Source organism: Trachemys scripta, chromosome 6 (genome assembly GCF_013100865.1).
Source record: "Trachemys scripta elegans isolate TJP31775 chromosome 6, CAS_Tse_1.0, whole genome shotgun sequence".
Classification (NCBI taxonomy): Eukaryota; Metazoa; Chordata; order Testudines; family Emydidae; genus Trachemys; species Trachemys scripta.
In genome coordinates this window covers 49,400,971-49,423,578 of record NC_048303.1, presented here as the reverse complement: position 1 = coordinate 49,423,578, position 22,608 = coordinate 49,400,971, and the positions used below count along the sequence as shown (strand labels likewise).

The 22,608-nt window shown below is 39.7% G+C and overlaps 1 protein-coding gene across 1 annotated transcript in view; it reads right to left on the bottom strand.

Moving 5' to 3' along the window:
- Positions 1 to 459: 459 nt before the first annotated feature.
- The window catches only part of VCAN (versican), a 103,065-nt gene continuing 80,916 nt past the window's right edge, over positions 460 to 22,608 (bottom strand). The window contains exons 11-13 of the mRNA XM_034774107.1: positions 5,051 to 5,195; positions 3,761 to 3,943; positions 460 to 3,041 (exon numbers count right to left, since the gene is read on the bottom strand). Of these exons, the coding sequence (XP_034629998.1) occupies positions 2,911 to 3,041; positions 3,761 to 3,943; positions 5,051 to 5,195 (459 nt within the window). The 3' untranslated portion in view covers positions 460 to 2,910. The remainder of the gene's footprint in view (positions 3,042 to 3,760; positions 3,944 to 5,050; positions 5,196 to 22,608) is intronic.

The following is a 22,608-nucleotide window of genomic DNA, read 5'->3' as shown; positions in this document are numbered from 1 at the left end:
CTTCTATTAATTTGGTATTTTTTGAAAAAAAAAATTATTTGCAATGCTCTCGTCTGACATAGATAGGTTTTAAAAAAAAGGATAAACAGTGCTGGACTAATTTTTTAGCCAAGAGGAAGGAGCCATGAAATGCTGACTTTGACATCTATATTCAAATCTCGGACTCCATCCCCTTTTCCTAACTTTGACCTCAATAACCTTGAGTGTGTTTGTGTTTAGTGCTCCTGGAAGTGAAGGCTAATACTACTGGCTTGAGTAGAGTCTTGGCTTCTCTTGAGCAGAGAGATTAACAACCATACATACCACAAAACTGCCAAGATGTGCCCTATGGCCTAAGATGTGACCATCTAACTAACTTTACATTTGGGATTTAAATCAGGAATTAAATGAGGTTTCCAGAGTTGAAGAAAGTTCAATTCATTTTCTAAATAAAGAAACATGGGTTTGTTTTTAATAAGGAAAGTTGTCAGTCCTATTTTATTATGAGCGACAGAGGCAGAAATGGAAAGAGTCAACATAAGCGCTATACCTAACTTATTTAAACTACAATCACCATGGTATCTCAATGGCTTACAATATTATTTAAATCAAAAAGCAAACAAGTAAAACAACAGATTTATACAACAGATTTGTACATATTGTAAGAAAATTGACAGAATGCTAAAACCTATTCTATGATCTGTATGTGTTTGCACAATGAAATGATGTATAGTATACTCTATATTGTGAACAGAGCCTTGATTTACACAAGTAATAATCTTGCTCTATATTTTAAAACACAGTCCAAAAATCCTGTACAGCTACTTATCTAAAATCTAATCCAAACCCTATTAAAGTTCAATCAAAAGACTCCCTTTGACTTCAGTTGGTATTGGATCGGGCCCATAGTACCTTTGAAATAACGTTGAATACAAACAGCCTAGCACATGATCACCCTATTCATATGTAAAATATCACATTGCATAGATTTAAAGTGGAAGACATGCAATAACAAGACAAGTCACAGTATAGCAAAACCTTGTTTCTTTGGTGAAACAGAAGCGGATATTAAAGTTACAAAGATTTTAACTTTCATTCACAAAAAAACAGACATTCACATTATACACTATACAAGTTATAATATAAATAGAGAAAAGCAGTACGTGTGCTGTAGAGGGGAAAAATGTACAAGTCATTGCAGTGCAGTACTGCAGTCAAGAACACTCAAAGGTTAGGTTCCACTTGGTTTAGCAGTCAATGGAATTTCTTAAAGACACCATTTGCAATTGTAGCTACTGTATTTGCAGAGAAGCCATAGAAGGTTTACTTTATGGAGAGTCCAATAGGATACAAACTCCTACATGTTAGCTGGATTTTCACTTTTTTTCTTTTGCTTGCTTCTCTCTCCATAATTTTTGCCTACATCAATATTATAAGAGACCTCGACCTGTCTTTATATTATTATTTTAGAAGGTGTATCAGAGGGTTTTTGTTTTTTTTTTTTTTTACACAGCCCCAAAGTGTGCTTTGCTGAAGCAACCAAATTGACATGGTCCTTGCTGTGGAGAGCTTATTTTAAATACTACCTTACTATACATGTCCAGGACAATGATGAGCTGAATGGGTCAGAGTAAAATAAAACAATCAAAATAAAGAAGTTCTACATGCACACTGCATTCACTATGATCTATAATCTTTTTGTGCATTTCTTTTTAGATAGCCAACATGCTGATTCTTCTACAAGTCACCCATTTCATCACAAACAAGTGATCCTGTTTGCTAGGAATTTAGTACACCAGGGAAATAGCAGCTGAACTGAAATATGGTTCCAAATGCATCAGGGGAGCTCAGGGGCTAACACTGAACTACCAAGCTCTTTCAATTTTCTTTGCATTGGTAAAATAACATCCAATAAGTTAAATCAGTATGGCTTACTTCATTTATTTATGTACGCTTCACAGCTGCAGCATTCATACACAAACATTCATTACTTTATAAAAAAGATTAAAAATGGTTATATATACAAAATTATTTACTTTTTTGACTTTTTTTTTGTTTGTTAAAAAAAAAAAACACCCCAAAAAACCAACCCTAGGTCTACCTCCATTATAAAATGCAGAGACCTGTAACATAGACCTACGGTTAGTATTGTGAAAGTCATTTAAGAAAGTAACCCTGGTTGAGAGAGTTAATGTATTAGCACTTTGACTCTTACAGGCCTCCTTTGCCTTATACAAGTCCTCCATGCAGTCCTTTCTCACCAGTGATGAAGCTGGAATGGAGAGCAGGAAAAGTTCCACATTGCAGTCCCTAATTCAGGCTTGATCTCACTTTATGTTTTGTATCACATGGACAAAAACTGTTCCTCTGATGGGAAATGGCAGAGTTTCAAAAAAAAAAAAAAAAATTACATGTAACTTGTGTATTTATCTTCATCTGGCAGTTTTCAGTCAATACAATTATATTTAAACCATCTCCAACCTAGGTGAACAACAGACAAATAAGGAAATCAATGATTACAGACCTCTGAGGCCATATAACCATAAATATGCCTGAACTTAGTGTGACTTTTCATTTTATATACAGGATTTTAAAAACAACACACAATTAAACATAATAAAATCATCTTATTTACATTTTCATTGGTGCTAAAATTGAGCTGTTTAAATATTGCAGTAGGCTGGTATATGTTATAAAATGGTCCCCACTGGTGGCATATAGAAAACTAACATTTCTGATTGGCTGGAAATGGTTCCTCATATTTTTATTTTTGAATTTGCTGATAAACCCCAACATTTTTGCAAAATGTGTTGTGAATTCTGGAGTCCATAGTTCCAAACAATTTGATAATACTTCTAGAAGTGATAGAAAAGGCACAGTAAGTTAGGACTTTGGCTGAAATGGTGAAAATCCCCATTCACCATTTAGCATTCAGCGCCTTGAATCCTGCCACGTCCTGATCCAGCGGTGATAATGTTTTGATGAATTTAACAAAGTTCCCTTTCCTGGGGAAGGATGTTTATAGTAATATTTCTTAGAATAAGTCCTTTGGAATGTGGATGCTGCAAAGAAGGGGGAAAAGAAGGAAAATATTAAAAGAATTCCTTGATCTGAACAATAAACTGGCTGATAGATGCACAATATAATGAGTCACACTTTATATCAAGTTTATTAATGGTTTATAAAGGATTTATAAATGATATTATAAGCATGTTACAGACAGAAGTAATATGCGTTATAGGTGATTACAAGCATATCAACAGAAAGTATCATTGATGGTTGTGAGCCACGATTATAAGGAACCTATTCGTCCTGACTGTGATGCTAACTTTTCTGAGTTTATCATAGTTGCGTGATATTTGATGTATTTTTAAAGCCCCAGCTCCTGAAGATAAGTGGGTATAGGAGAATTTCAGCTTTCGCTTTGTTTTTTTTTTTAATAAAATACATTTCTAGCCCTGATGGTTGTGGAGAAAAGCTTGAAGACATGATCCAGGGACATCCTAAAGGCCAAGAAACCAGAAGACAAATAAAAGACCCTCCCTGCACCTTTTTTTAAAATCATGATTTTTTTGAGGCCTGATTCATGGTTTTGAACACCTGAGATTAATAATGTTGCTAGAACAATCTATATCAATTGACTCATCTTCCTAATACTATATTAAAACATCTATTAATTATTTATTAACTCTTCATACATGATCTGATAATGGATCCTTAATAAAAAGTTTGACCATGTTGGGTCTATAGTTTCTGATACAGCTCATAGTCAGTAACTTACGATTCATGCAGGTGATTTTAGGCATATCCCATCTTCCATTCCCTTGACACCGGATAGTTGGAATATGGCGCTGGATGAAACCATCTTTGCAATGGTATCTAATCAGGGAGTTGATTTCATAGCGAGGCTTCATCTTCCCAAAAGTCTTTGCATTTTCTACAACAGGAGGCTGACCACAGGCAACTAAAGACCAAAAAGAACCAAGTTCATAGGTGTCGTTCCAAAGTGAGTCTAACCCTGCAGTCCTTACTCAGGAAGGCACCAACTGACTTCGTAGGAGTCTTGCCTGAATCAGAACTGCAGGATCAGCCCTGTTGTGACATGGCTGAGCAGATTTTAATGTTACAAGAATGGAAAATTGATGGAGTTTCCTTTTTGTTTTGAATTTACTATGTGGTTTGATGGCCAACAGAAAATGGGAATAAAACAGCAATTTCTGCAGAACTCCAAAGGCCATTAACTCTACAACAAAAGGTTTTTCAAAAAGGGCTAATTCATAAACTTAGTCTGGAATTCTCCTTTTGAACAAGAATATATGTGAAACACTGGAGACCTGTGGATCCATCAATGATATATCAACAAAATGCAGTAAATCTAAGGATGTTACATTAGGCAGCAGTGGGGAAGGTTTGGGTTTTGACTGCATCAGTCTGTAAAGGCTGAGAATTTCAGGTGATCAGCTGAGTGCACAGCTTCTAGTAACAGCAAGGTTTCATATTCCCACCCATTCTAATGGAGCAAAGCCACTAGACAGCTGAGCTGTATGAATCCAAACATAGTTCAGGTTTAGAGAGCGTGATCAAATAATCTTGCTTCAGAAAACACGTGGATAAAAGTCTGTGAGAAAATGCCTTCAACGGGAGCTGAAACACCAACTCAGGTAATAGCAGTCCACGCTCAGTCCAGCCCATAATTCTGTTAACTAAAGAGAGTTCTCAGAGCAAACAAGCTCTTTCATTGGTTTTCTCTTCAATCAGCCCAGCAGTAGGAGTACTCCAGTACTCTCTGCTGTTAAAAGGGTGACTCCACCTTCTGACCCTGCCCAGCCACTTATTTTTGGTTAATTGAGTTGTTGGAAAGCTATACAATCTGCCCCAAATATAATCTTGCTGGGCTAGAAAAAGAAGAAGCTGGTTTAAAGCCGGTAAGCATAAGCCCATCTGAGGATCCATTATGCCAGTCTTCAGCCAGAATTTGTCCCCATTACTTTATAAAGCAGGGTCACTCAGATGTATGAATGCAGGGAATCATGCCTATTTTAGTCACTATCACATGGTAATGATTTCTCACCTGTTCCTTTCTTGCAGGTATATGTGAGGTGATAATTGCATGGCACATCATTCCATTGGCCATTCTCATGCCAAATTATAACAACACAGTCTTCTCCAGCGGAAAAGAAACTGTCTGGCTGGTTAGGTCGCCAGTTTTCATATTGCTGCAGAAAAGAGGAGCAAAGTTATTATTTCCGGAGTCAGGGCATATTACATTCTGTATTAGAGAAGATCACATAATATTACCTCAGAAAGAGGCCAAATTCAATAGTTCAACCCAGGCAATTCAGCACAAATTAAACAAAAATAGATGTACAATTAATAAAAGTGGGAGGGAATTGATTATCTTAAAGGGAAAAAAAATAAAGCTTCCTCCTCCTGCATCAGACCTGCTTCTACCAGTCCATTTTTATTAATACCACATTCAGACAGAAATTGAACAGGAGAAATTCCTGCCATCTAAACAATGCAGTTAAAAAAGCAGTACAGACACAGAGATACACAAAGGAAACCAACTACATGCGGTTTGGAGCAAACCAAACCAAACACAAGGATGTGTTGCTCTTGTTTGTTTAATTGGAAGCCTGTCGCTGAGCCTAGCAAACAAATAGAGACAAACTGTGGACCTGACCCTGAAAAGAGTTCCATCCCTGGCAGATTCTGATGGGGCTTCATTCACAAAATTGGTCCACACATACCTCATTGCAGGAGATTGACTTAAGAACATTCAGTGATGTCATTTGTGGTGGTGTGGGGGAGGGGAGGGAGAGAATTCAATCTGCTCTGTTGAACAACAAGCCAGGAGTGCGTGAAAAGTTGTAACATAGGAACAGTCAATACTGTATCAGTTTCAAGGTCCATTTAGTTCAGTATCCTGTCTCTGACATTGGCCAGTACCTGATGCTTCAGAGAAAGGTGTAAGAACCTTACAGTAGGCAGATGTGGGATAAGTCTCATCCTGGTTTCCAAACAGATACAGCAACTAAAGACATATTTTCCCCTCCATTAATGGAGACCACACTCTTTTTGGATTTCTCTGACCCTATTTTAATTTCTTCTTAAAAATGCATAAGTCATAAAAAACAAAACAGAAAAAAGATTTGGAACACTACATATAATAATTTTCTTTTGTATTCCTGCTGTGTCACTGCTGGAAGAATTGTATGAAGGATAAAAATAAGTATCTGAAAATAGGAATTCATATAAATGCCAGAACCTAGCCAGCCAATCAGCTCCTTCTATGGTCAAAGTGGCTCCTCAATGCTCACATTTGAATTTGGCACTTACACCCTCCTGACTGGACTTTGTCCATATAAATGTCCATAAAAGAATAGCTTTTTAAAATATAAATAACTTTATGAAGTTACCACAATTCAGTACCCATGTGAACACATTTAGAAATAAAGTTAACGAGCCACACACAATGCTGAATCAGGCTATTAAAAAGCTGAGTTTAATGCTTAACCTTTTCCTACAATATGTCATGTTATCCACCACAAGTCTAATTATCTAAGCACTTCTCAACTGTAATGTTCTAAACTGAGCTGCACTGAATTTGTTACAGGTGCACAACTCGTAATACATCCTCCTTGATGTGTGGGACTAAGTTAATTTAGGGTTGCCAGGTGTCTGGTTTACAACTGGAATGGCCAGTCGAAAAGGGACCCTGGTGGCTCCAGTCAGCACTGCTGACCAGGCTGTTAAAAGTCCGGTTGGCAGTGCAGCAGGGCTAAGGCAGGCTCCCTGCCTGCCCTGGCTTCATGTGGCACCCAGAAGCAGCGGCATGTCCCTGCGGCCCAGGAGGCTCTGCGCGCTGCCCCCACCCTGAGCGCCAGTTCTGCAGTTCCCATTGGCCAGGAACCACGGCCAATGGGAGCTGCAGGGGCGGTGCCTGTGGGCAGAGGCAGCACCTGCAGGCCAGGGCAGTGCATGGAGCTGCCTGGCCATGCCTCTGCCTAGGGGCTGGAGGGACATGCTGGTCACTTCCAGGAGCTGCATGAGGTAAGCATTGCCTGGCTAGAGCCCTCATCCCACACCACCTCCTGCACTCCAACCCCCTGCCCCAGCCCTGATTCCCCTCCCACACCCAAACTCCCTCCCAGAGCCCGCACCCCCCTCCCGCATTCTGAACCCTTCAGCCCCAGCCAGAAGTCGCATCCTGCACCTCAAATTCCTCATCCCCGGCCCCACACCAGAGCCTGAACCCCCAGCTGGAGCTCTCCTCCCCCCCCGCACCCCAACCCCCTGCTACAGCCTGAAGCCCCCTCCCATACTCTAAACTCTTTGGCCCCAGCCCAGAGCCCCCTCCTGCACCCCAAACTCCTCAGCCCCACCCCCACCCCAGAGCCCACACCCATACTGGAGCCCTCACCTCCTCCCGCACCCCAACCCTCTACCCCAGCCCGGTGAAAATGAGCAAATGAGCAAGGGTGGGGGAGAGCAAGGGAGGGGAGATGGAGTGAGATGGGGACTCGGAAAAGGGGTGGGGCAGAGGGTGGGCAAGGGTGTTCAGTTTTCTGCAATCAGAAATTTGGTAACCCTAAGTTAATTTCACTTCAGTGTTCAGCATCACTAACACAAGACATAAGGGCCAGAATTCAGCAGTTTGCGGTGGGAGTGCAAATCCTTGATGCACAGCAGCTAAGCACAATGCACAGTATCCAAACATGCAAAAGCAGGGATCTGCAGTGTGCATGACTTTCTGCATCACTCTGTGCACAAATGCAAAATGGATTTGCATGCATCCCACAATGCAAAGCGGGTGGGTCAGGGAGGCCTTACCTGGGCATGGTGATGCAAATGTGACTGAGGATGCATAAGCATGGGTCAAAAATTCTGCCCTGAGTAATGCCAGTAAAAGAGTAACTCATGGAAGTTAGTGGAGTTACTCTGGATTGACAAAGTAAAATCCGAAATGGATATTCTTCTATGCCTGCTCAGTCCAGGTGCTGGGACCCTTTTGCAGCATGCTCAGATAAGACACTTAGGAAAACCAGAGATAACAGCCAGGATCCTGGATAGATGCCTGAGCCAAAGTGTACTCAATAGAAAGAATCCCATTGATTTCAATAGGTTCTAAAATGGTCTGATCCTTCAACACTCCTGGGAGGTTCTGCGGATTTGTGGAAGTCGAGGGTGCTCTGCATCCCAGGTGTGTGAGTTGAGGGGGCTCAGCACCTTGTTGAATTGAGCTCTAATCATGTATAGCAGTTTGTGGGAGTTTTACATCATAATGGCTTCAAACTTTTTTTGTTTGTTTTGTTGGCAGGGCTGCAGCCTAATGGTGCAGGATCATATCTAGACGCTGTGGTTTGTGCAAGAATGTCTGATATCCCTTGACATGACATGCCGTTGCCTCACATCTGATATCATCATTGCACAGATTTATTTTGGCTGTGCAGCTCTGATTTTGCTTGATGTTAATGCCGGAATTGCTTAGCAGAGGAATTTCCAAACTCCTGAACTGCTTTCTTAAGTCTCCACCCTGCTCCTCTGTAGTTTTTCAATACCTTATTTAGCCACACTTCACTGATTGGGAGATAGGAGATGTGAGGGGGAAAGTATCTCACAGTTTGGATGGCATGTGTTGCTTTACGAATGCATTAATATCCTTTTTCTTGTTATGGGAGAGATTTTGAGGAATCATGGGCTTGAGTTTCCTCTGATTTACAATGGTGTAAATTAAGAGCAACATTATTGAGATTAGTGGAGTTACATCAGCATAAAACTGGTGGGAGAGAAGAATCAAACCCCACGTGTCAGTTATTAGGGTTCAGCATTTGCATTCAAAGATATCCCATGTCTATAATCACTGCACTTGCGAAGTTTAAAGGCATCTCCTATATTTGTGAAAATGCATCCAAAATACTTGATTAATAATTCCTCTGTTGGGAAACACTGCTCAAATATCCTAAACAAAGCATCTTTCTTTTTAGTGGTCATGTCATTTGAGATCCTTATATTTCAACTCAATTACTGTATTTTACAAAAATACATTGTACCAAAATATAGCATATTTCAGTTCCCCATTCCTTGGCATTGTTTATTGTGCTGATTTTTTTTTTAAGATCACGTGTAGAAGAGTTCAGCAACCGAACTCACAGATGGATCCAAAGAATACTGGCACTGTTCCAGTCACTCTGCAGCTAGCTTATATCTTCATGTAAATTGTTACTGTCTCCACAAATCAGTGAAGCCATTATTAAAGGGCTCTTACTCTTATCCCGATAGTTTTCAAGCCAGCCTGAAGTCATCAATCAAAGGTAAACTGACATCTTACCAACATCATTAGTCTTCATTTCTGAAAACCTGAATACATTCAAATTTCAAGTTAACTCAAGGTGGAAGAGCTACTTTGGGCTTTTTTATCTACAACAAAAATATTATGGAGTTAAGCTATCAAACAGACTGACCTAAAAAACATTACCCTTATGGGCAATATGGAAGCAGGGCCAGGAGGAAATCGCTGTAACATATAATGTGAAATGATGCCTGAGATCAAAATGTTAAAGCACATCCAGGAAGCGTAGATAGGGACCTATACTCATTGCCATTTCTGCAGCCCCGAAGGAAGAGCGATGACAGACAAAGGTTAGGCTCACTGCACTTGTTTTCTCCAGCCACACAGTGGATCTGCAAGGATGGTGTTGATGGAGGGGACCTACACATTGGAATTAACACTCCAATGAGGTGCACAGAGTAGTTCATATCTCTCAATGCTATTGTTTCAGTCTATCTGCAGACTCAGGAAGCCATTGCTCTGTTGGTAACACTCAGGTCACATTTTCAAGCTCATCTTCACAACTGTGATGGCTAGAGATTTAGGGCTTGTCTATTCTACAAAGTCTTTGCTGGTCACTTATATGTTACGGCAGCAAAACCTCCTAGTGAAGACATAGCATATGCTGGCTACACTTTTCTGCCAGCATAGCTACACCTCCTCTCTGAATGAGATTAGTTATGCCAACAAAAGCATTCTTCTGTCAACATAGTTGCATCTACACCGGGGGGGGGGGGGGGGTGTTACCAGCATAATTATGTCAGCTGGGAGTGCCTGATTTTTTCACTCTCTTAGCCGACATAGCTATGCTGGCAAAACTTTGTAGACTACACCAAGTCTTACTCATTTTCATTGAGATGTTGAGATGCTGTGTCATCGCATAACTCCAGGAGCTGGTCCTAGGCACAGGAATAGAGTGTCTCTATGCCTTAACCTGGCCCTGAGGAATCACACAACAATACTGCCCTGCGATCACGGTCCAGCTGAGAACAAGAGTAGGCCCTTAATACATCTTCACTGCTTATAACAATAGTAACAACAAGGAGTCCTTGTGGCACCTTAGAAACTAACAAATTATTTGGGCATAAGCTTTCGTGGGCTAAAACCCACTTCATCAGATGCATGGAATGAAAAATACATTAAGTAGTATATATATGAAAAGATGGGCGTTGCCTTACCAAGTGTGTGTGGGGGGTGTCAGTGCTAATGAGGCCAATTCAATTAAGGTGGAAGTGGCCTATTCTCAACAATTGATTACTTTTGTAGTGCTCTGTGCTGTAGGCTTCCTGTGTGACCTTAGACTATGTCTATACTGCAATTAAAAACTCGTGCTGGCCTGTGCCAGGTGACTTAGGCTCTCGGGACTCAGGCTGCACGGCTGTATTATTGCAACGTAGACTTCTGGGCTCAGGCTGCAGTCCAAGCTCTGGGACCCTCCCCCTTTGCAGCTTCCTAGACCCCAAACATCTACACCACAATTAAACAGCCCCTTAGCCCGAGTCCCACAAGCCTGAGTCAGCTGACATGAACCAGCCATGCGTGTTTAATTGCAGTATGTCCTTAGTCTCTTGGTTCCTTATCTGTAAAATGGGAAGACGGTGAGGCACTCAGATATTATGGTAGTGGAAAGTATATAAGTATCTAAAATACATTTACTATTATGTCCCTCAGGTGAATGGATTTCTATAAACTTCATTTTCCCCCATATTTTGCCTTGAATTAAACTTAACCAGACTCTGCCAACTGAGTGACAGACTGTCTTTTAAATTAAATTAAATCTAAGGAAACAAACAGTTAATAGCAAACCTTTGTCATTCAGAAGTATCACTAATCAAAATGAGCAACCACAGTATTACCATCATGAAGACATCTCTGCAAATATTCGAATACACTCTGCTTTATAAAAGCTTAGGTACTTATAATAGTTTAGGATAACTACCCTACTTTGGAAACTAATAAGTAATCCACTTAGCTCTTTAGCTGTTTGCATATTGTCAAGGTGAATCTGTGGGGAACAGCATCTAAGCATTGTAATAGCCATCCAATGATAACAGCCATTTCTTTATCAAGGAAATACATACCAAGTGGCTGTGATCAATAGCTAGGATTTTACATTCCAAATAGTCAACAGACACTGTGTGTAATGAACCACAACAAAATAAACCTCTGATGCAAACAAAACTTAATTACTTGACCCTTTTCTTGTGTAAAGGCCAATAATCCCTTCTATAACTAAACCCAAGAAATTATTTACTAGAAGTATGTCTAATCTTCACACATTCTTACGCTGTTTTTCATCCTGGGGGAAGGGAACATTTTCGCAACTTTACATGACTCTCCAGCACAAATTTATCCTGGCATTTTTTTGGCACTTGTTATTATGAATGTGATCTGTATTCTCGTGGCTGTCCTCTCTGAATGCTTCACAGTGAGAAACTGATATGGCATATCACAACACTGAGAAAAGGACATCAGGAGTGGGCTGAATGATTTCTCTGTGGTCTGTTTTATCTTAAAGTTAAGCAACATTTCCTGACTGGCATTTATCAGTAAACTGGTTTAAACTGAGCACTAGAAGCTTTAACAACACCAGGGCCACTTGCAATTGTCTCCTTTTCCCTAACGCTCCCTGAGAATGGGAATATGCTCTTCCATAATGACAGATAAGCCCTTAGAAGTTCTTATCAGGAAAGTCTGCTGACACAGTCACCCACATGGTGGGATTCTTTTGAAATTTATTTACCTAGGATAGCTCAACTCAGATGTTATATCTGCTTTTCAATGAGGTCCTGCTATTTACCAGTTTTACAGCTGATGCACAAGGTGGTCAATTGACTTGTCCCAGGTTACAGTGAGTCAGTGGATTAGTTCAGACTTTACTGGCAGATTACTCTATTAGACAACATTGCTTCTGCTAACTGAGAGACCTGGAAGAGGACTGGAAGGAATTTCACTTTCCATAAACAGCAGGAAAAAAAGTCAAGGGTTTATTTGTAAAGATTCAACAATGATCCTAACAACATTTCCATTTATAATCACAGCATCACTTAATATTTAAATGAATCTGATATTTGCTCTGGGAAAGACAAGATGTTACATTTGAATTGTTGCACTTAATTAGGTCCCAATCCTGCAAACAGTTCCACATGTGCTTAACTTTAAGCATGTGAGTAGTTCCATTGACTTCTCTCGGACTATTCATGCACTTAAAGGCCCCTGTTCAGTCAGATATTTAAGCACATGCCTAACTTTAAATACATGAGTAATCCCAAGGAAATCTTTGAGGCAGCTCATATGCTGAAGCACCTTACTGAATCCTGGGCCAGAGGTAAGTGTGTGTTTTGCAGACTCAGAGCCTTAATAATTAAGAGTGAAATTGTGGCCTCTTTGAAGACAATGGGAATTGCCCCACTTTAACCAGGCAAGGATTTCACCCTAAGGATTTAGGCCCTGAAACTACAACTGGATCTGTGCAGGCAGACCACTGCTTCCCCATGAATCAGCTTGCAGGATAGGAGCCTTAGTTAGCGCATGTTCATGTCTTTCTGGAAATATCCCAGAAAGACCACGTGCATACCCTATAAATATTTACATCTAAAGTAGAATATGTATATTTTTGAGAGAATATTACCAATGCCATATAATGAAGATCCAATCCCTGCTTAGAACCAGAGACTAGCTGATGTATAAAATCAGTGTGAAACTTGTATTTTGTATTGCAAGGCTAGGTGTGTGTTTGGCTTCGTGGCTTATTTTTTTTATTTGAGAACTCATGAAAAGGAGAAACTTTGTGTTGAGCATGATGGGAAGCTTCCACTAGATGGAGCTGTCTACCCATTACTATGCCTAGATATTAATAATCAGCTGCTGTGTTACACTATCTTGTTTGAATAAAACTAAAAAATTTAAAAGATACTGAAAAGATATTAACTTTCCATGCTTGATTCAAAGCCCATTGATGCCAATGGAAAGACTCCCACTGACTTCACTGGACTTTGGATCAGGCCCTCATTGATTAGTTTTCATCATGCTTCATATATTTAGCTTTGTGAGGACAATGTAGTTTGCTCTATTTGTATGCATAAGGGGGACTTTCAGAGCAAGTTCAGACTGCTCCATACAGAAATTAATGAGATACTGGCACTGTTGGTAAGAGGGGAGTTTCCTTGATGTCTTTGTCTACTAGCTAAGGCTACATTAGAGAAATGTGAACCCCTGGAACTTCATCAGTGTACAAAGCGTCTCTGATGTAGACAGCGACTATCTAGGTATGTGTATGATCCCCAGCTTGAGCAATATGCTAGTTGTCTACCTGGCTGCCACTCTCCACCCAAGAAGTAGTTGCATCCATCAGAAGTGCTGTATGTACAAAATGTTTTAGGATCTTTGGGATGAAGTCCACAATATAAATGATTATCATGATTTAACATAACTTTGCTCTTTATTTGGCTTTTTAAAAATAGGAATAGGAATTTAATTAATGTTTAGGTCTTCCCTACGTGAATGTTGTAGAAGGACCAATCTAACTTGATTAAACTAATTTGCCAGCGGGAAGATATCTTTGTTTTGAGAAGTATGACAGAGGTATGTTAGTAGAGTACATGAACTCTGGGAATTATACTAAAGTAATGATATAAATCAAAATCTACACAATTGTATTTTTCGCATGTGCGACTAACTAGAGACACACACACCAAAAATGCCCCATTTTGTCACTTATTCCATCTGTTATTGCAGGTTTTAGGCTGCTATGAGTTTCAACCCACAGCCAAATGTAATGCGCCTCAGAAGTAATTGCCTAGACCTTTGGGATAAAAAGAGAGACCACCCCTTCCCCAAAAAAGTTTGTTTAAGAGGCTTCTTACTAGCCTGAGACATTCTGAGCTAAGAACATACCTGCCATTAAACAATATACATCTCTATTCCAATATAACATGACCCGATATAACACAAATACTGATATAACGCGGTAAAGCAGTGCTCCGGGAGGGGCGGGGCTGCGCACTCCAGCAGATCAAAGCAAGTTCGATATAACGTGGTTTCACCTATAACACGGTAAGATTTTTTTGGCTCCCAAGGACAGCGTTATATCGAGGTAGAGGTGTACTTTAAATAATAATAATACATAGTTCTCCTGGCTTAAGCAGGTCAAATGAGCATTTTAGAGAGGGGCTGTAATGACTGTTATATCTGAAAATCAAAATATTTGGTAGATTTAAAATCCCTGTCTTCAAGAAACCTATGGATCTCTGGCACAATAGCCTTTGTGTTTGCAGTTGACCACAGTATTTTTTAATCTGTTTTATTTAACTCACAGGCAGCCTACCTCTCTACAAAGTTCTATGTATTTTTAAGTCCTTTTGTGTTCAATACAGCTATTCTTTCTGGAAGGGGAGGTGTTATAGATTTAAGTTAAAACAGTCTGATTCGCTGACCAATAAAGAAAAGAATAAGGAAGGACTTTGTTTTTAAAAGAATGAAACTTTTGTTTTTATGTGGCTACCTAACACTGGCAAAGAAGTCCAGTATTACAAACATGAAGCATAACACTCTTGCTGAAGGAAGAAAAACTAACGTAAGGTCTCTGGGCAGTTGTTAAAGTGGCAACATGCCCATTACTTTCCTGGCTGCCAACATTCTATGAGCGACAGACAATCTGGCCACAGACACTAGCCAGCTCCTTAACACAGCACTAATCTTGTGTAATGGAAGTGAGCTCACTACCATACAAAGCACTAATTATCAACAGCATTTTCCAAAGGATATGAATAGACAGAGGTCTGAAGCACAACCCCAAGTAGCAATATGTGCTTAATCCATAACATGGAACATTGAAACATAATTCCAATGGGCTCGTTCACCACTCTACTTATTTGCAAGGGTGTTTAATGGTGAAATGCTAGCAATCCAAATACAAAGAGAAGAAACTGCCAAAAGTGACACCAGATTTTTCTATTTAGATGAGTATGCTTTATGGCTATAAAGGTTGCTATTAAAATTCAGTTTCCCTATGAGATTTTCAAATGCCACATAATATCTATTTATTGGCTTTTGAAAAATAGCTTAGAGAATGTCCCAACTGATTAGGACTGGTAATATTCATCTCTAAGTCTTTCTTGCACTTATCAACCTTTGTTGCTGACTTTGTCCTAAACTTAGCTGAACTGAGCAGGGTTTAAGATATGCAATCATCCACCTTAATATGGTCTACCTATTCCTTGCAAATAATTATTTCAGGACTCTAGTCCTTTTTCCCTCTTCATAGTCCCACTGTGATTTTCCCAGGTTTGTTTGGTTGTTATTAGTAATATTTTTACAGTATATTTGGAACTGTGGATTGTTCAAAAACAATTCTTAGCAAATACTCCAATGAGCATTCAATAGTCAAACTGTGTGATTAGTCAGTTAAATCACATGGTATGATTCCTATTCCCTGAACTGTTGCCGTACAAATATTTTATTTGCATGAATAAAAAATCCTACCCATACATTCTGGTGAAGGAAAAATATTCACAGAAGTGCTTGCAGAAAAGTGAATAGAAATAGATAGGAATATGTTTAAAAGGAAATCACTATTTTGATTTTGCAAAAATGTTTGTGAAACAAACTCTTACACATGTCTGTTTTAGTTCCCAAATAAATTAGAAACTAGCAGAAAAGAGCCTTGTCGGAGGAACACAAACTCCAAACTACAGGACAATATGACATGCAATATGTCATGGGTTCTAAATCCATGGTTAACATATTCTCTCTGGAATAGTATATAATTCAAATGCAGCCTGCTGCCTCCAGGGTGCAGGGCAATGTCTTGAGCGGAAACTCTGCTTGAGTTTCAGCCAGTATTGCATAATGAAGTTCTGGAAGTACTCTGGCCACTACTCCTTCACTAACAGGACTTCAACACTTGATGCTGAGGACCTCGCCAACTAGAGGCTGCTACGGAATCTCCTATTTTGGGAAAGATTATTGAGAAGATTGAAGCCAAGCAGTTATGGCAATATTTGTAGCCTGCAGATTTCCTTGATAGTGGCCCATCTGGTTTTAGACACGGCTATTGATCTGAAATTGTGTTGGTGGCATCGGTCAATAATCTCTCCCTGAGACCATTTACAGCAGTAGCCTACTTATTAAACAGAATTGTTTGCTGGGATCAAACAGCACTTGTGATCTGGGAGTTGCACTGGACTTCTGGGTGAAATTCAAGATGTTGTTTTTTTTCTTTACAACTCTAAGTTTTTTTTTGGTCCAAGTTATCGTATAGAGACATCTGCTTTTCATGCTGCTCTAACACAGTTGCAATCAGCAGAGGCACTGAAGCTGGAGCTCCCTTGATATACAAGAGAGAGAACTGCTGGTAGAATGTTCTCCACCTAGCACCTAAATTCCACATAATGCTTCTTGTTCGCACAGTCTGCCACTACCTAGACATGTGAATTTTCTGGACATGCTGCAATGGTCATGATTTGCTCAGGAATTTGGAGGAAGGACTGGATGATGTTGGGCAGGGTTGTTTGTTGCTTCAGTTGAATGGTGTTACAGGCCAGAGCAAATTATGATTATATTGGTGATTTGGCAGTAGATTCACACTGTTCAGTGTAAGTATTGGTTATTATGTTTTAAATACGTGAAGAAGTGCCCAGAACTTAGTGCTGATGCTTTCAGCACATATATTTTAGGAGTAAAAATAAATTTGTCAAATATAAATAAAATATGACCAAGTCTATAAATTCAGGACAGTAAAATGGCAGTTATGTGCAAAATAGTTTATATGTGGAAAACTGACACCTGTCTCAATGAGCACTTGCTCTGCAATGCCTAGGGTGTATGATAATAAGGTTATAAGTAACAGTCAGCATGGATTTGTCAAGAACAAATCATGTCAAACCAACTTAATAGCTTTCTTTGGCAGGGTAACAAGCCTTGTGGATGGGGAGAACTGGTAGATGTGGTATATCTTGACTTTAATAAGGCTTATGATTCTGTCTCGCATGACCTTCTCATAAACAAACTAGGGAAATACAACCTAGATGGAGCTACTGTAAGGTGGATGCAGAATTGGTTGGAAAACTATTCCCAGAGAGTAGTTATCAGTGGTTCATAGTCAAGCTGGGAAGTGCATATCGAGTTGGGTCCCACAGGGATCAGTTCTGGGTCCAGTTCTGTTCAATATCTTCATCAATGATTTTGATAATGGAATAGAGAGTACACTTATAAAGTTTGCACATGATACCAAGCTGAGAAGGGTTGCAAGTGTTTTGGAGAATAGGATTGAAATTCAAAATGAACTGGACAAAATGGAGAAATGGTCTGAAGTAAATAGGATGAAAGTCAATAAGGACAAATGCAAAGTACTCTACTTAGGAAGGAACAATCAATTGCACACATACAAAATCGGAAATGACTGCCTAGGAAGGAGTACCACAGAAAAGAATCTGGAAATCATAGTGGATAACAAACTAAATATGAGTGAATAGTGTAACACTGTTGCAAAAAAAAAGCAAATATCATTCTGGGATGTATTAGCAGGAGTGTTGTAAGCAAGACGTAAGTAATTCTTCCTGCTCTACTCTGCATTGATTAGGCCTCAACTGGAGTATTTTGTCCAGTTCTGGCCACCACATTTCAGGAAAGATGTGGACAAACTGGAAAAAGTCCTGTGAAGAGCAACCAAAATGATTAAAGGTCTAGAAAACATGACCTCTGAGGGAAGATTGAAAAAATTGGGTTAGTTTAGTCTGGAGAAGAGAAGAATGAGAGGGGACATGATAACAGTTTTCAAGTACATAAAAGGTTTTTACAAGGAGGAGGGAGAAAACTTGTTCTCCTTAACCTTTGAGGATAGGACGAGAAGAAATGGGCTTAAATTGCAACAAGGAAGGTTTACGCTGGACATTAGGAAAAACTTCCTGTCAGGAATAAGCACTGGAATAAATTGTCTAGGGAGGTTACGGAATCTCCATCATTGGAGACTTTTAAGAGCAGGTTAGACAAACACTTATCAGGGATGGCCTAGATATTACTTAGTCCTGCCATAAGTGCAGGGGACTGGATTAGATGACCTCTCTAGGTCCCTTCCAGTCCTCTGATTCTATGATCTCACTGAAATATTTTACAGCCACTCTCTTGTACTCTCTTGTTTCAAGCTGAGCATGTCTGTGGGTTGTAGGGAAAGTGGCATGCCCAAAAAAGCACCTTGGTGCCAGTGGATATGTCATCTTATCTAGCCAACTCAAGCTTTCATGAAACTTTCAGGTTATCCTGCTATTTGTCCACACAACAGAAAACCACAAAGAACTACTACATGAAAGCAGCTTTAAGTCTAAGTACCAAATCCTGCCAAGAAAACAACATCCACACTGAACCCCATTGACTTCAATGAGATTCCACATAGGTGTTCAAGGTGACCTGGACAATTCTCTTTTCCATATGGGGGCATAAGACACGCCTATTTCTGTTATTCTAGGATATATCCTCCATCACATACAAAAGTTATTTTTTAAAGGAAACAATGGACAGATGGATAAACATCATTTGGGCCATGAAAAAATATTACTTGCATTCACAGTGAATCCATTTGTTCTTGTTTGGTTCGTCAATGACCTATGTGTTTTCTCTCAGAAATTCAGTCCATATATTTACAACCTGTATCTTCATGGATTCCAAGACTTGCCTCAAAGACTTGCCTCACTTACTGGAGTTGTCATTGCTAACCACATACAAATGCCAGCCGATGCATGAAAACTATGCACTGGAAAAGAAGAGCAGTTTTATTGTTGCTGCTTTTGATAAATTGCCAATAGCTGACCATTTTTCATGAGAAAAACGAAGGCCAAGATTTTCAAAAGGGGCTGACTACATATAGATTCTTGAAAAATAGTACCTAAACAAATGGTTTAATTTTCAAAAATGCGGAGTGCTTGCCAATGGGAGGTAATAGGTGTTCTGTACTTTTGAAAAGTAGATATCTTACATAGAAGCTTAAGCTTTTGTTTTTTAAACTCTTGGCTGGAAACTTCCCAAACACTTTTAAAAAAAAAAAAAAAACACTGAAGTGATGTGAACTGATTTTATCTAACCTGCACAACAGTTCTCAGTGAATTGAAATGAAACTTTTCATCTGATTATATATGTCAGATTTTTTTTCCTCAACTGTATCTTGTCACTTAAACTTTTCTGCATTACTAGACTGATGAAAATGCTCATTTTATCCATCCATCACATTTCATCATGTTAACATCTCAGCGCTGATCTCACATGAGCTTACAGGGACAGTATAGAGAATTTTTCTCTCTCTTTTTGGGTAGTGGAATTGAGAGAAAGCAAGGCCAACATTTTGGTTTTGGATGTAGTTCTCATTGAAGTCAGTTAAAAATGGATGTGCACATCCAAGGGATGGCTTTAGTCCTGGTACACAATCATCAATGTAAGCATATATTTATGTCCAACCCTGATCATATTTAACGTGGTTGGCACTTACAGTTAAAAAAATCTGGAAAAACACAACCTATGATGGCTATAAATTGAAAATGTCAAAAGAAAGTCCCGATTTCCTTCCATTTAATTCACTGTTTTAAATATCTTTTAGGTGCAAATAAAAAGTACATTTGAGCCTTTTTCCAGAAACTGTGCTAATAAAATACATGCCACCTTCAATAGATTGAATAATGATATTGTAGATTTCCTCATCTCCATGGAAAATGTGCATCAAACCTCATTCCCCAATCTCCAGTGGTAGAGTTTGAGGTTCACAGATTCCTAATTCTTGCTGTCTTTGCCCAGAATGAATATATTAGGCTATGTCTACACTTGCAGAGTTTTTGCACTGTCAGTTTCACCGGTGATAGTGAACCAGTGAAAGAAAAGTGCTGGTTTGTGTACTCACTTATTTCCACAGGCGTCAGAGAATGTTCACATTTGCAGCACTTCCATCACTGATGAGAGCAGTGCACTGAGGGCAGCTACCCCACAGTGCAGCTCTCTCCATTTTGATGATAGGTCTTGTGGGAAGGGGAGGGGGTGATCACGGAGCATCCTGGGTCCCTGCACAGCCTCCTCTCCCAAACACTGATCAGCTCCAGGAGCTCAGCATTGCTCCAAGCAGGGGATCATTTGCTCCATGGAACAGGCATTGTCACCTGGCCAGATGATAAGTGAGCGCTTGCCAAGAAAACAGGAAGGGGGAGTTTCAAAGTTCCTGGAGCTTTACAGGGGTAAAGGTGGGATGTCTCTTTATCTGGCGCCAGAGCAGCAGAGCTGCTGGCCAGAGTGGTCACCTAGGCACTGTGGGATATCCTCTGGAGCCGAAAAGCTCTGTAAACAGGAAGACTGTGTCTTCACTTGCACATCACCACAAAAGCATTACTGGTAAGAGCTGCACGCCTCTCATGGAGGTGGTTTTCTTTTTGCAGTGAAACTTCTGAGTTTTACTACAAAGTTATTGAGAAGTGTAGATGCTCCCATGGTTTTTGTGCAAAAAAGGGACTTTTTCCACTTTAAATAGCAAGTGTAGACGTGCCCTAAGTGAAGGAGAAAGCTTGGTGATGTTGAAATATATACTATAGTTATTTCATTTGGGCAGCACTGGCTAAGAATGTGTCAGGATTTCCATTTCCATTATCATCACCTATTTCAGAAGGTTAATTTAAAGGAACTATGGGCATAATCTTCAAATGGGCAGTGAGACAAAAGCAGCTTTACATCACCTTGATATCCTTAACACTGTGAGGCCAACTGAAGACTGGTTTGGCCCTCTGGCAATAGTCAACTAGTCTTTAATTCAGTCAGAGAACACTGGTGCAGTACAACACTCCAGCCTCATTCCCAAGACAATTCTAATGCCAGAGCAACCCTCAGCTGACTGGGTAAACTGGTGTCTTAAAATCAACAGATCTAAGAAGCACTCTAGAAGGACAATATTGCTATGTTGCTCTGAGCATAGCACAGCAAAGACAATACCAGATCTCAATTAGAGATAAGCCTCCGCTATCCCCCAAAGTTCAGGATAGCTTAGGATCACGTTTTATAGGCAGACTCCTCTCTAATCTAAGAAACTGAAGTTAAGAGGACAGATGTCTGACTTTCTTCTTCTTGTAACCTTACTTATGGTGATGTAATGTCAGTTTTCATGACTATAAATTGGATTTATAGGGCTAATACTTTATTCAAACCAATGGAATTTGAAGATGCACCTGGTACATTCAGGGACAGTGCTTATGCATTTGATCGAGATGTAACTGGGACATTTATTTAGCAGTCCAACAATTAATAGTGATATAGTCCAGTGAAGGGGGCAGAAATTATGGAAAATAATCTAAAAATTAGGATACTGTGAGCAAACAGGAAACTCAAGCAGAGTCACCGCATGCACAGAATAATTAACACATGGAATAAATGGCCATGGAAAGCATTTGAATCAATGAGTACAAATGAGTTCAGGAGACACACAGATTGGTCCCAAAGGAAAGGATTGAGAGATGTTGTAAAAAAAGCAGGAAAGTGGGATAAAGATCAATTAAAAAAAAAAAAAAAAGGCCTGTTCAGCAGATGGTCTTATACTGTGCTGGGAATGTCTTCTCTTCTTAAATTTAAAGTTAAAGCAAAAACTTAACACCCGTCTTTGCCCAGCAGCATGAGTTGCAAATAGAGCATCAGCTCTGGCTTTTGATTTCCTGGATTTTATCAGTTTGTGTCACACCAAACTTGCTTTTGCAATGTGTACGTTTACAACTCCCTTAGTATTTACCAGTGCGAAGATATGCTGATCCCACAGATAGAGCTAGATTATGCCTGACCCTATCAGAGTGCTTAGGGGAAGAGGGATCAACAAAGTGAATGGAGTACAAGGACTATGCAAATCTGATGCAGCCAAAGGTGCTAGACTCCCAAGAATAGGTGAAGAGGAGGAAGTGATGTAGAGTAGCAGACTTCCTCTCCCTACACTCCAAGAGACATTGTGCCTCCAGGCACAATTAAGCACATTTGTTCCAGCACTAAAGCAAGCACAGGAGATTAAAGTTTGATTTTTCTTTTCTTTTCTCTGTACTCTCACCTGCAGCACACAACAGTTCTTCAAGAAATGGATCATTCACAAAACACTGATCTTGTAAAGGCCTTTAAACCTCTATTTAAATCAAGTGGCAATTAATCAAATCAGCTTTGTTTCAGCTTTCTTACTAAAGACACCATATCTATGTGATAAGCAGTAGTGATCATAGTCTATGTATGTGACCTGAGGACCAGATGTTTCCTGGTTATAGAAGGATTCACAAATGGAAAAATAAGCATGACCAATCTGTTTA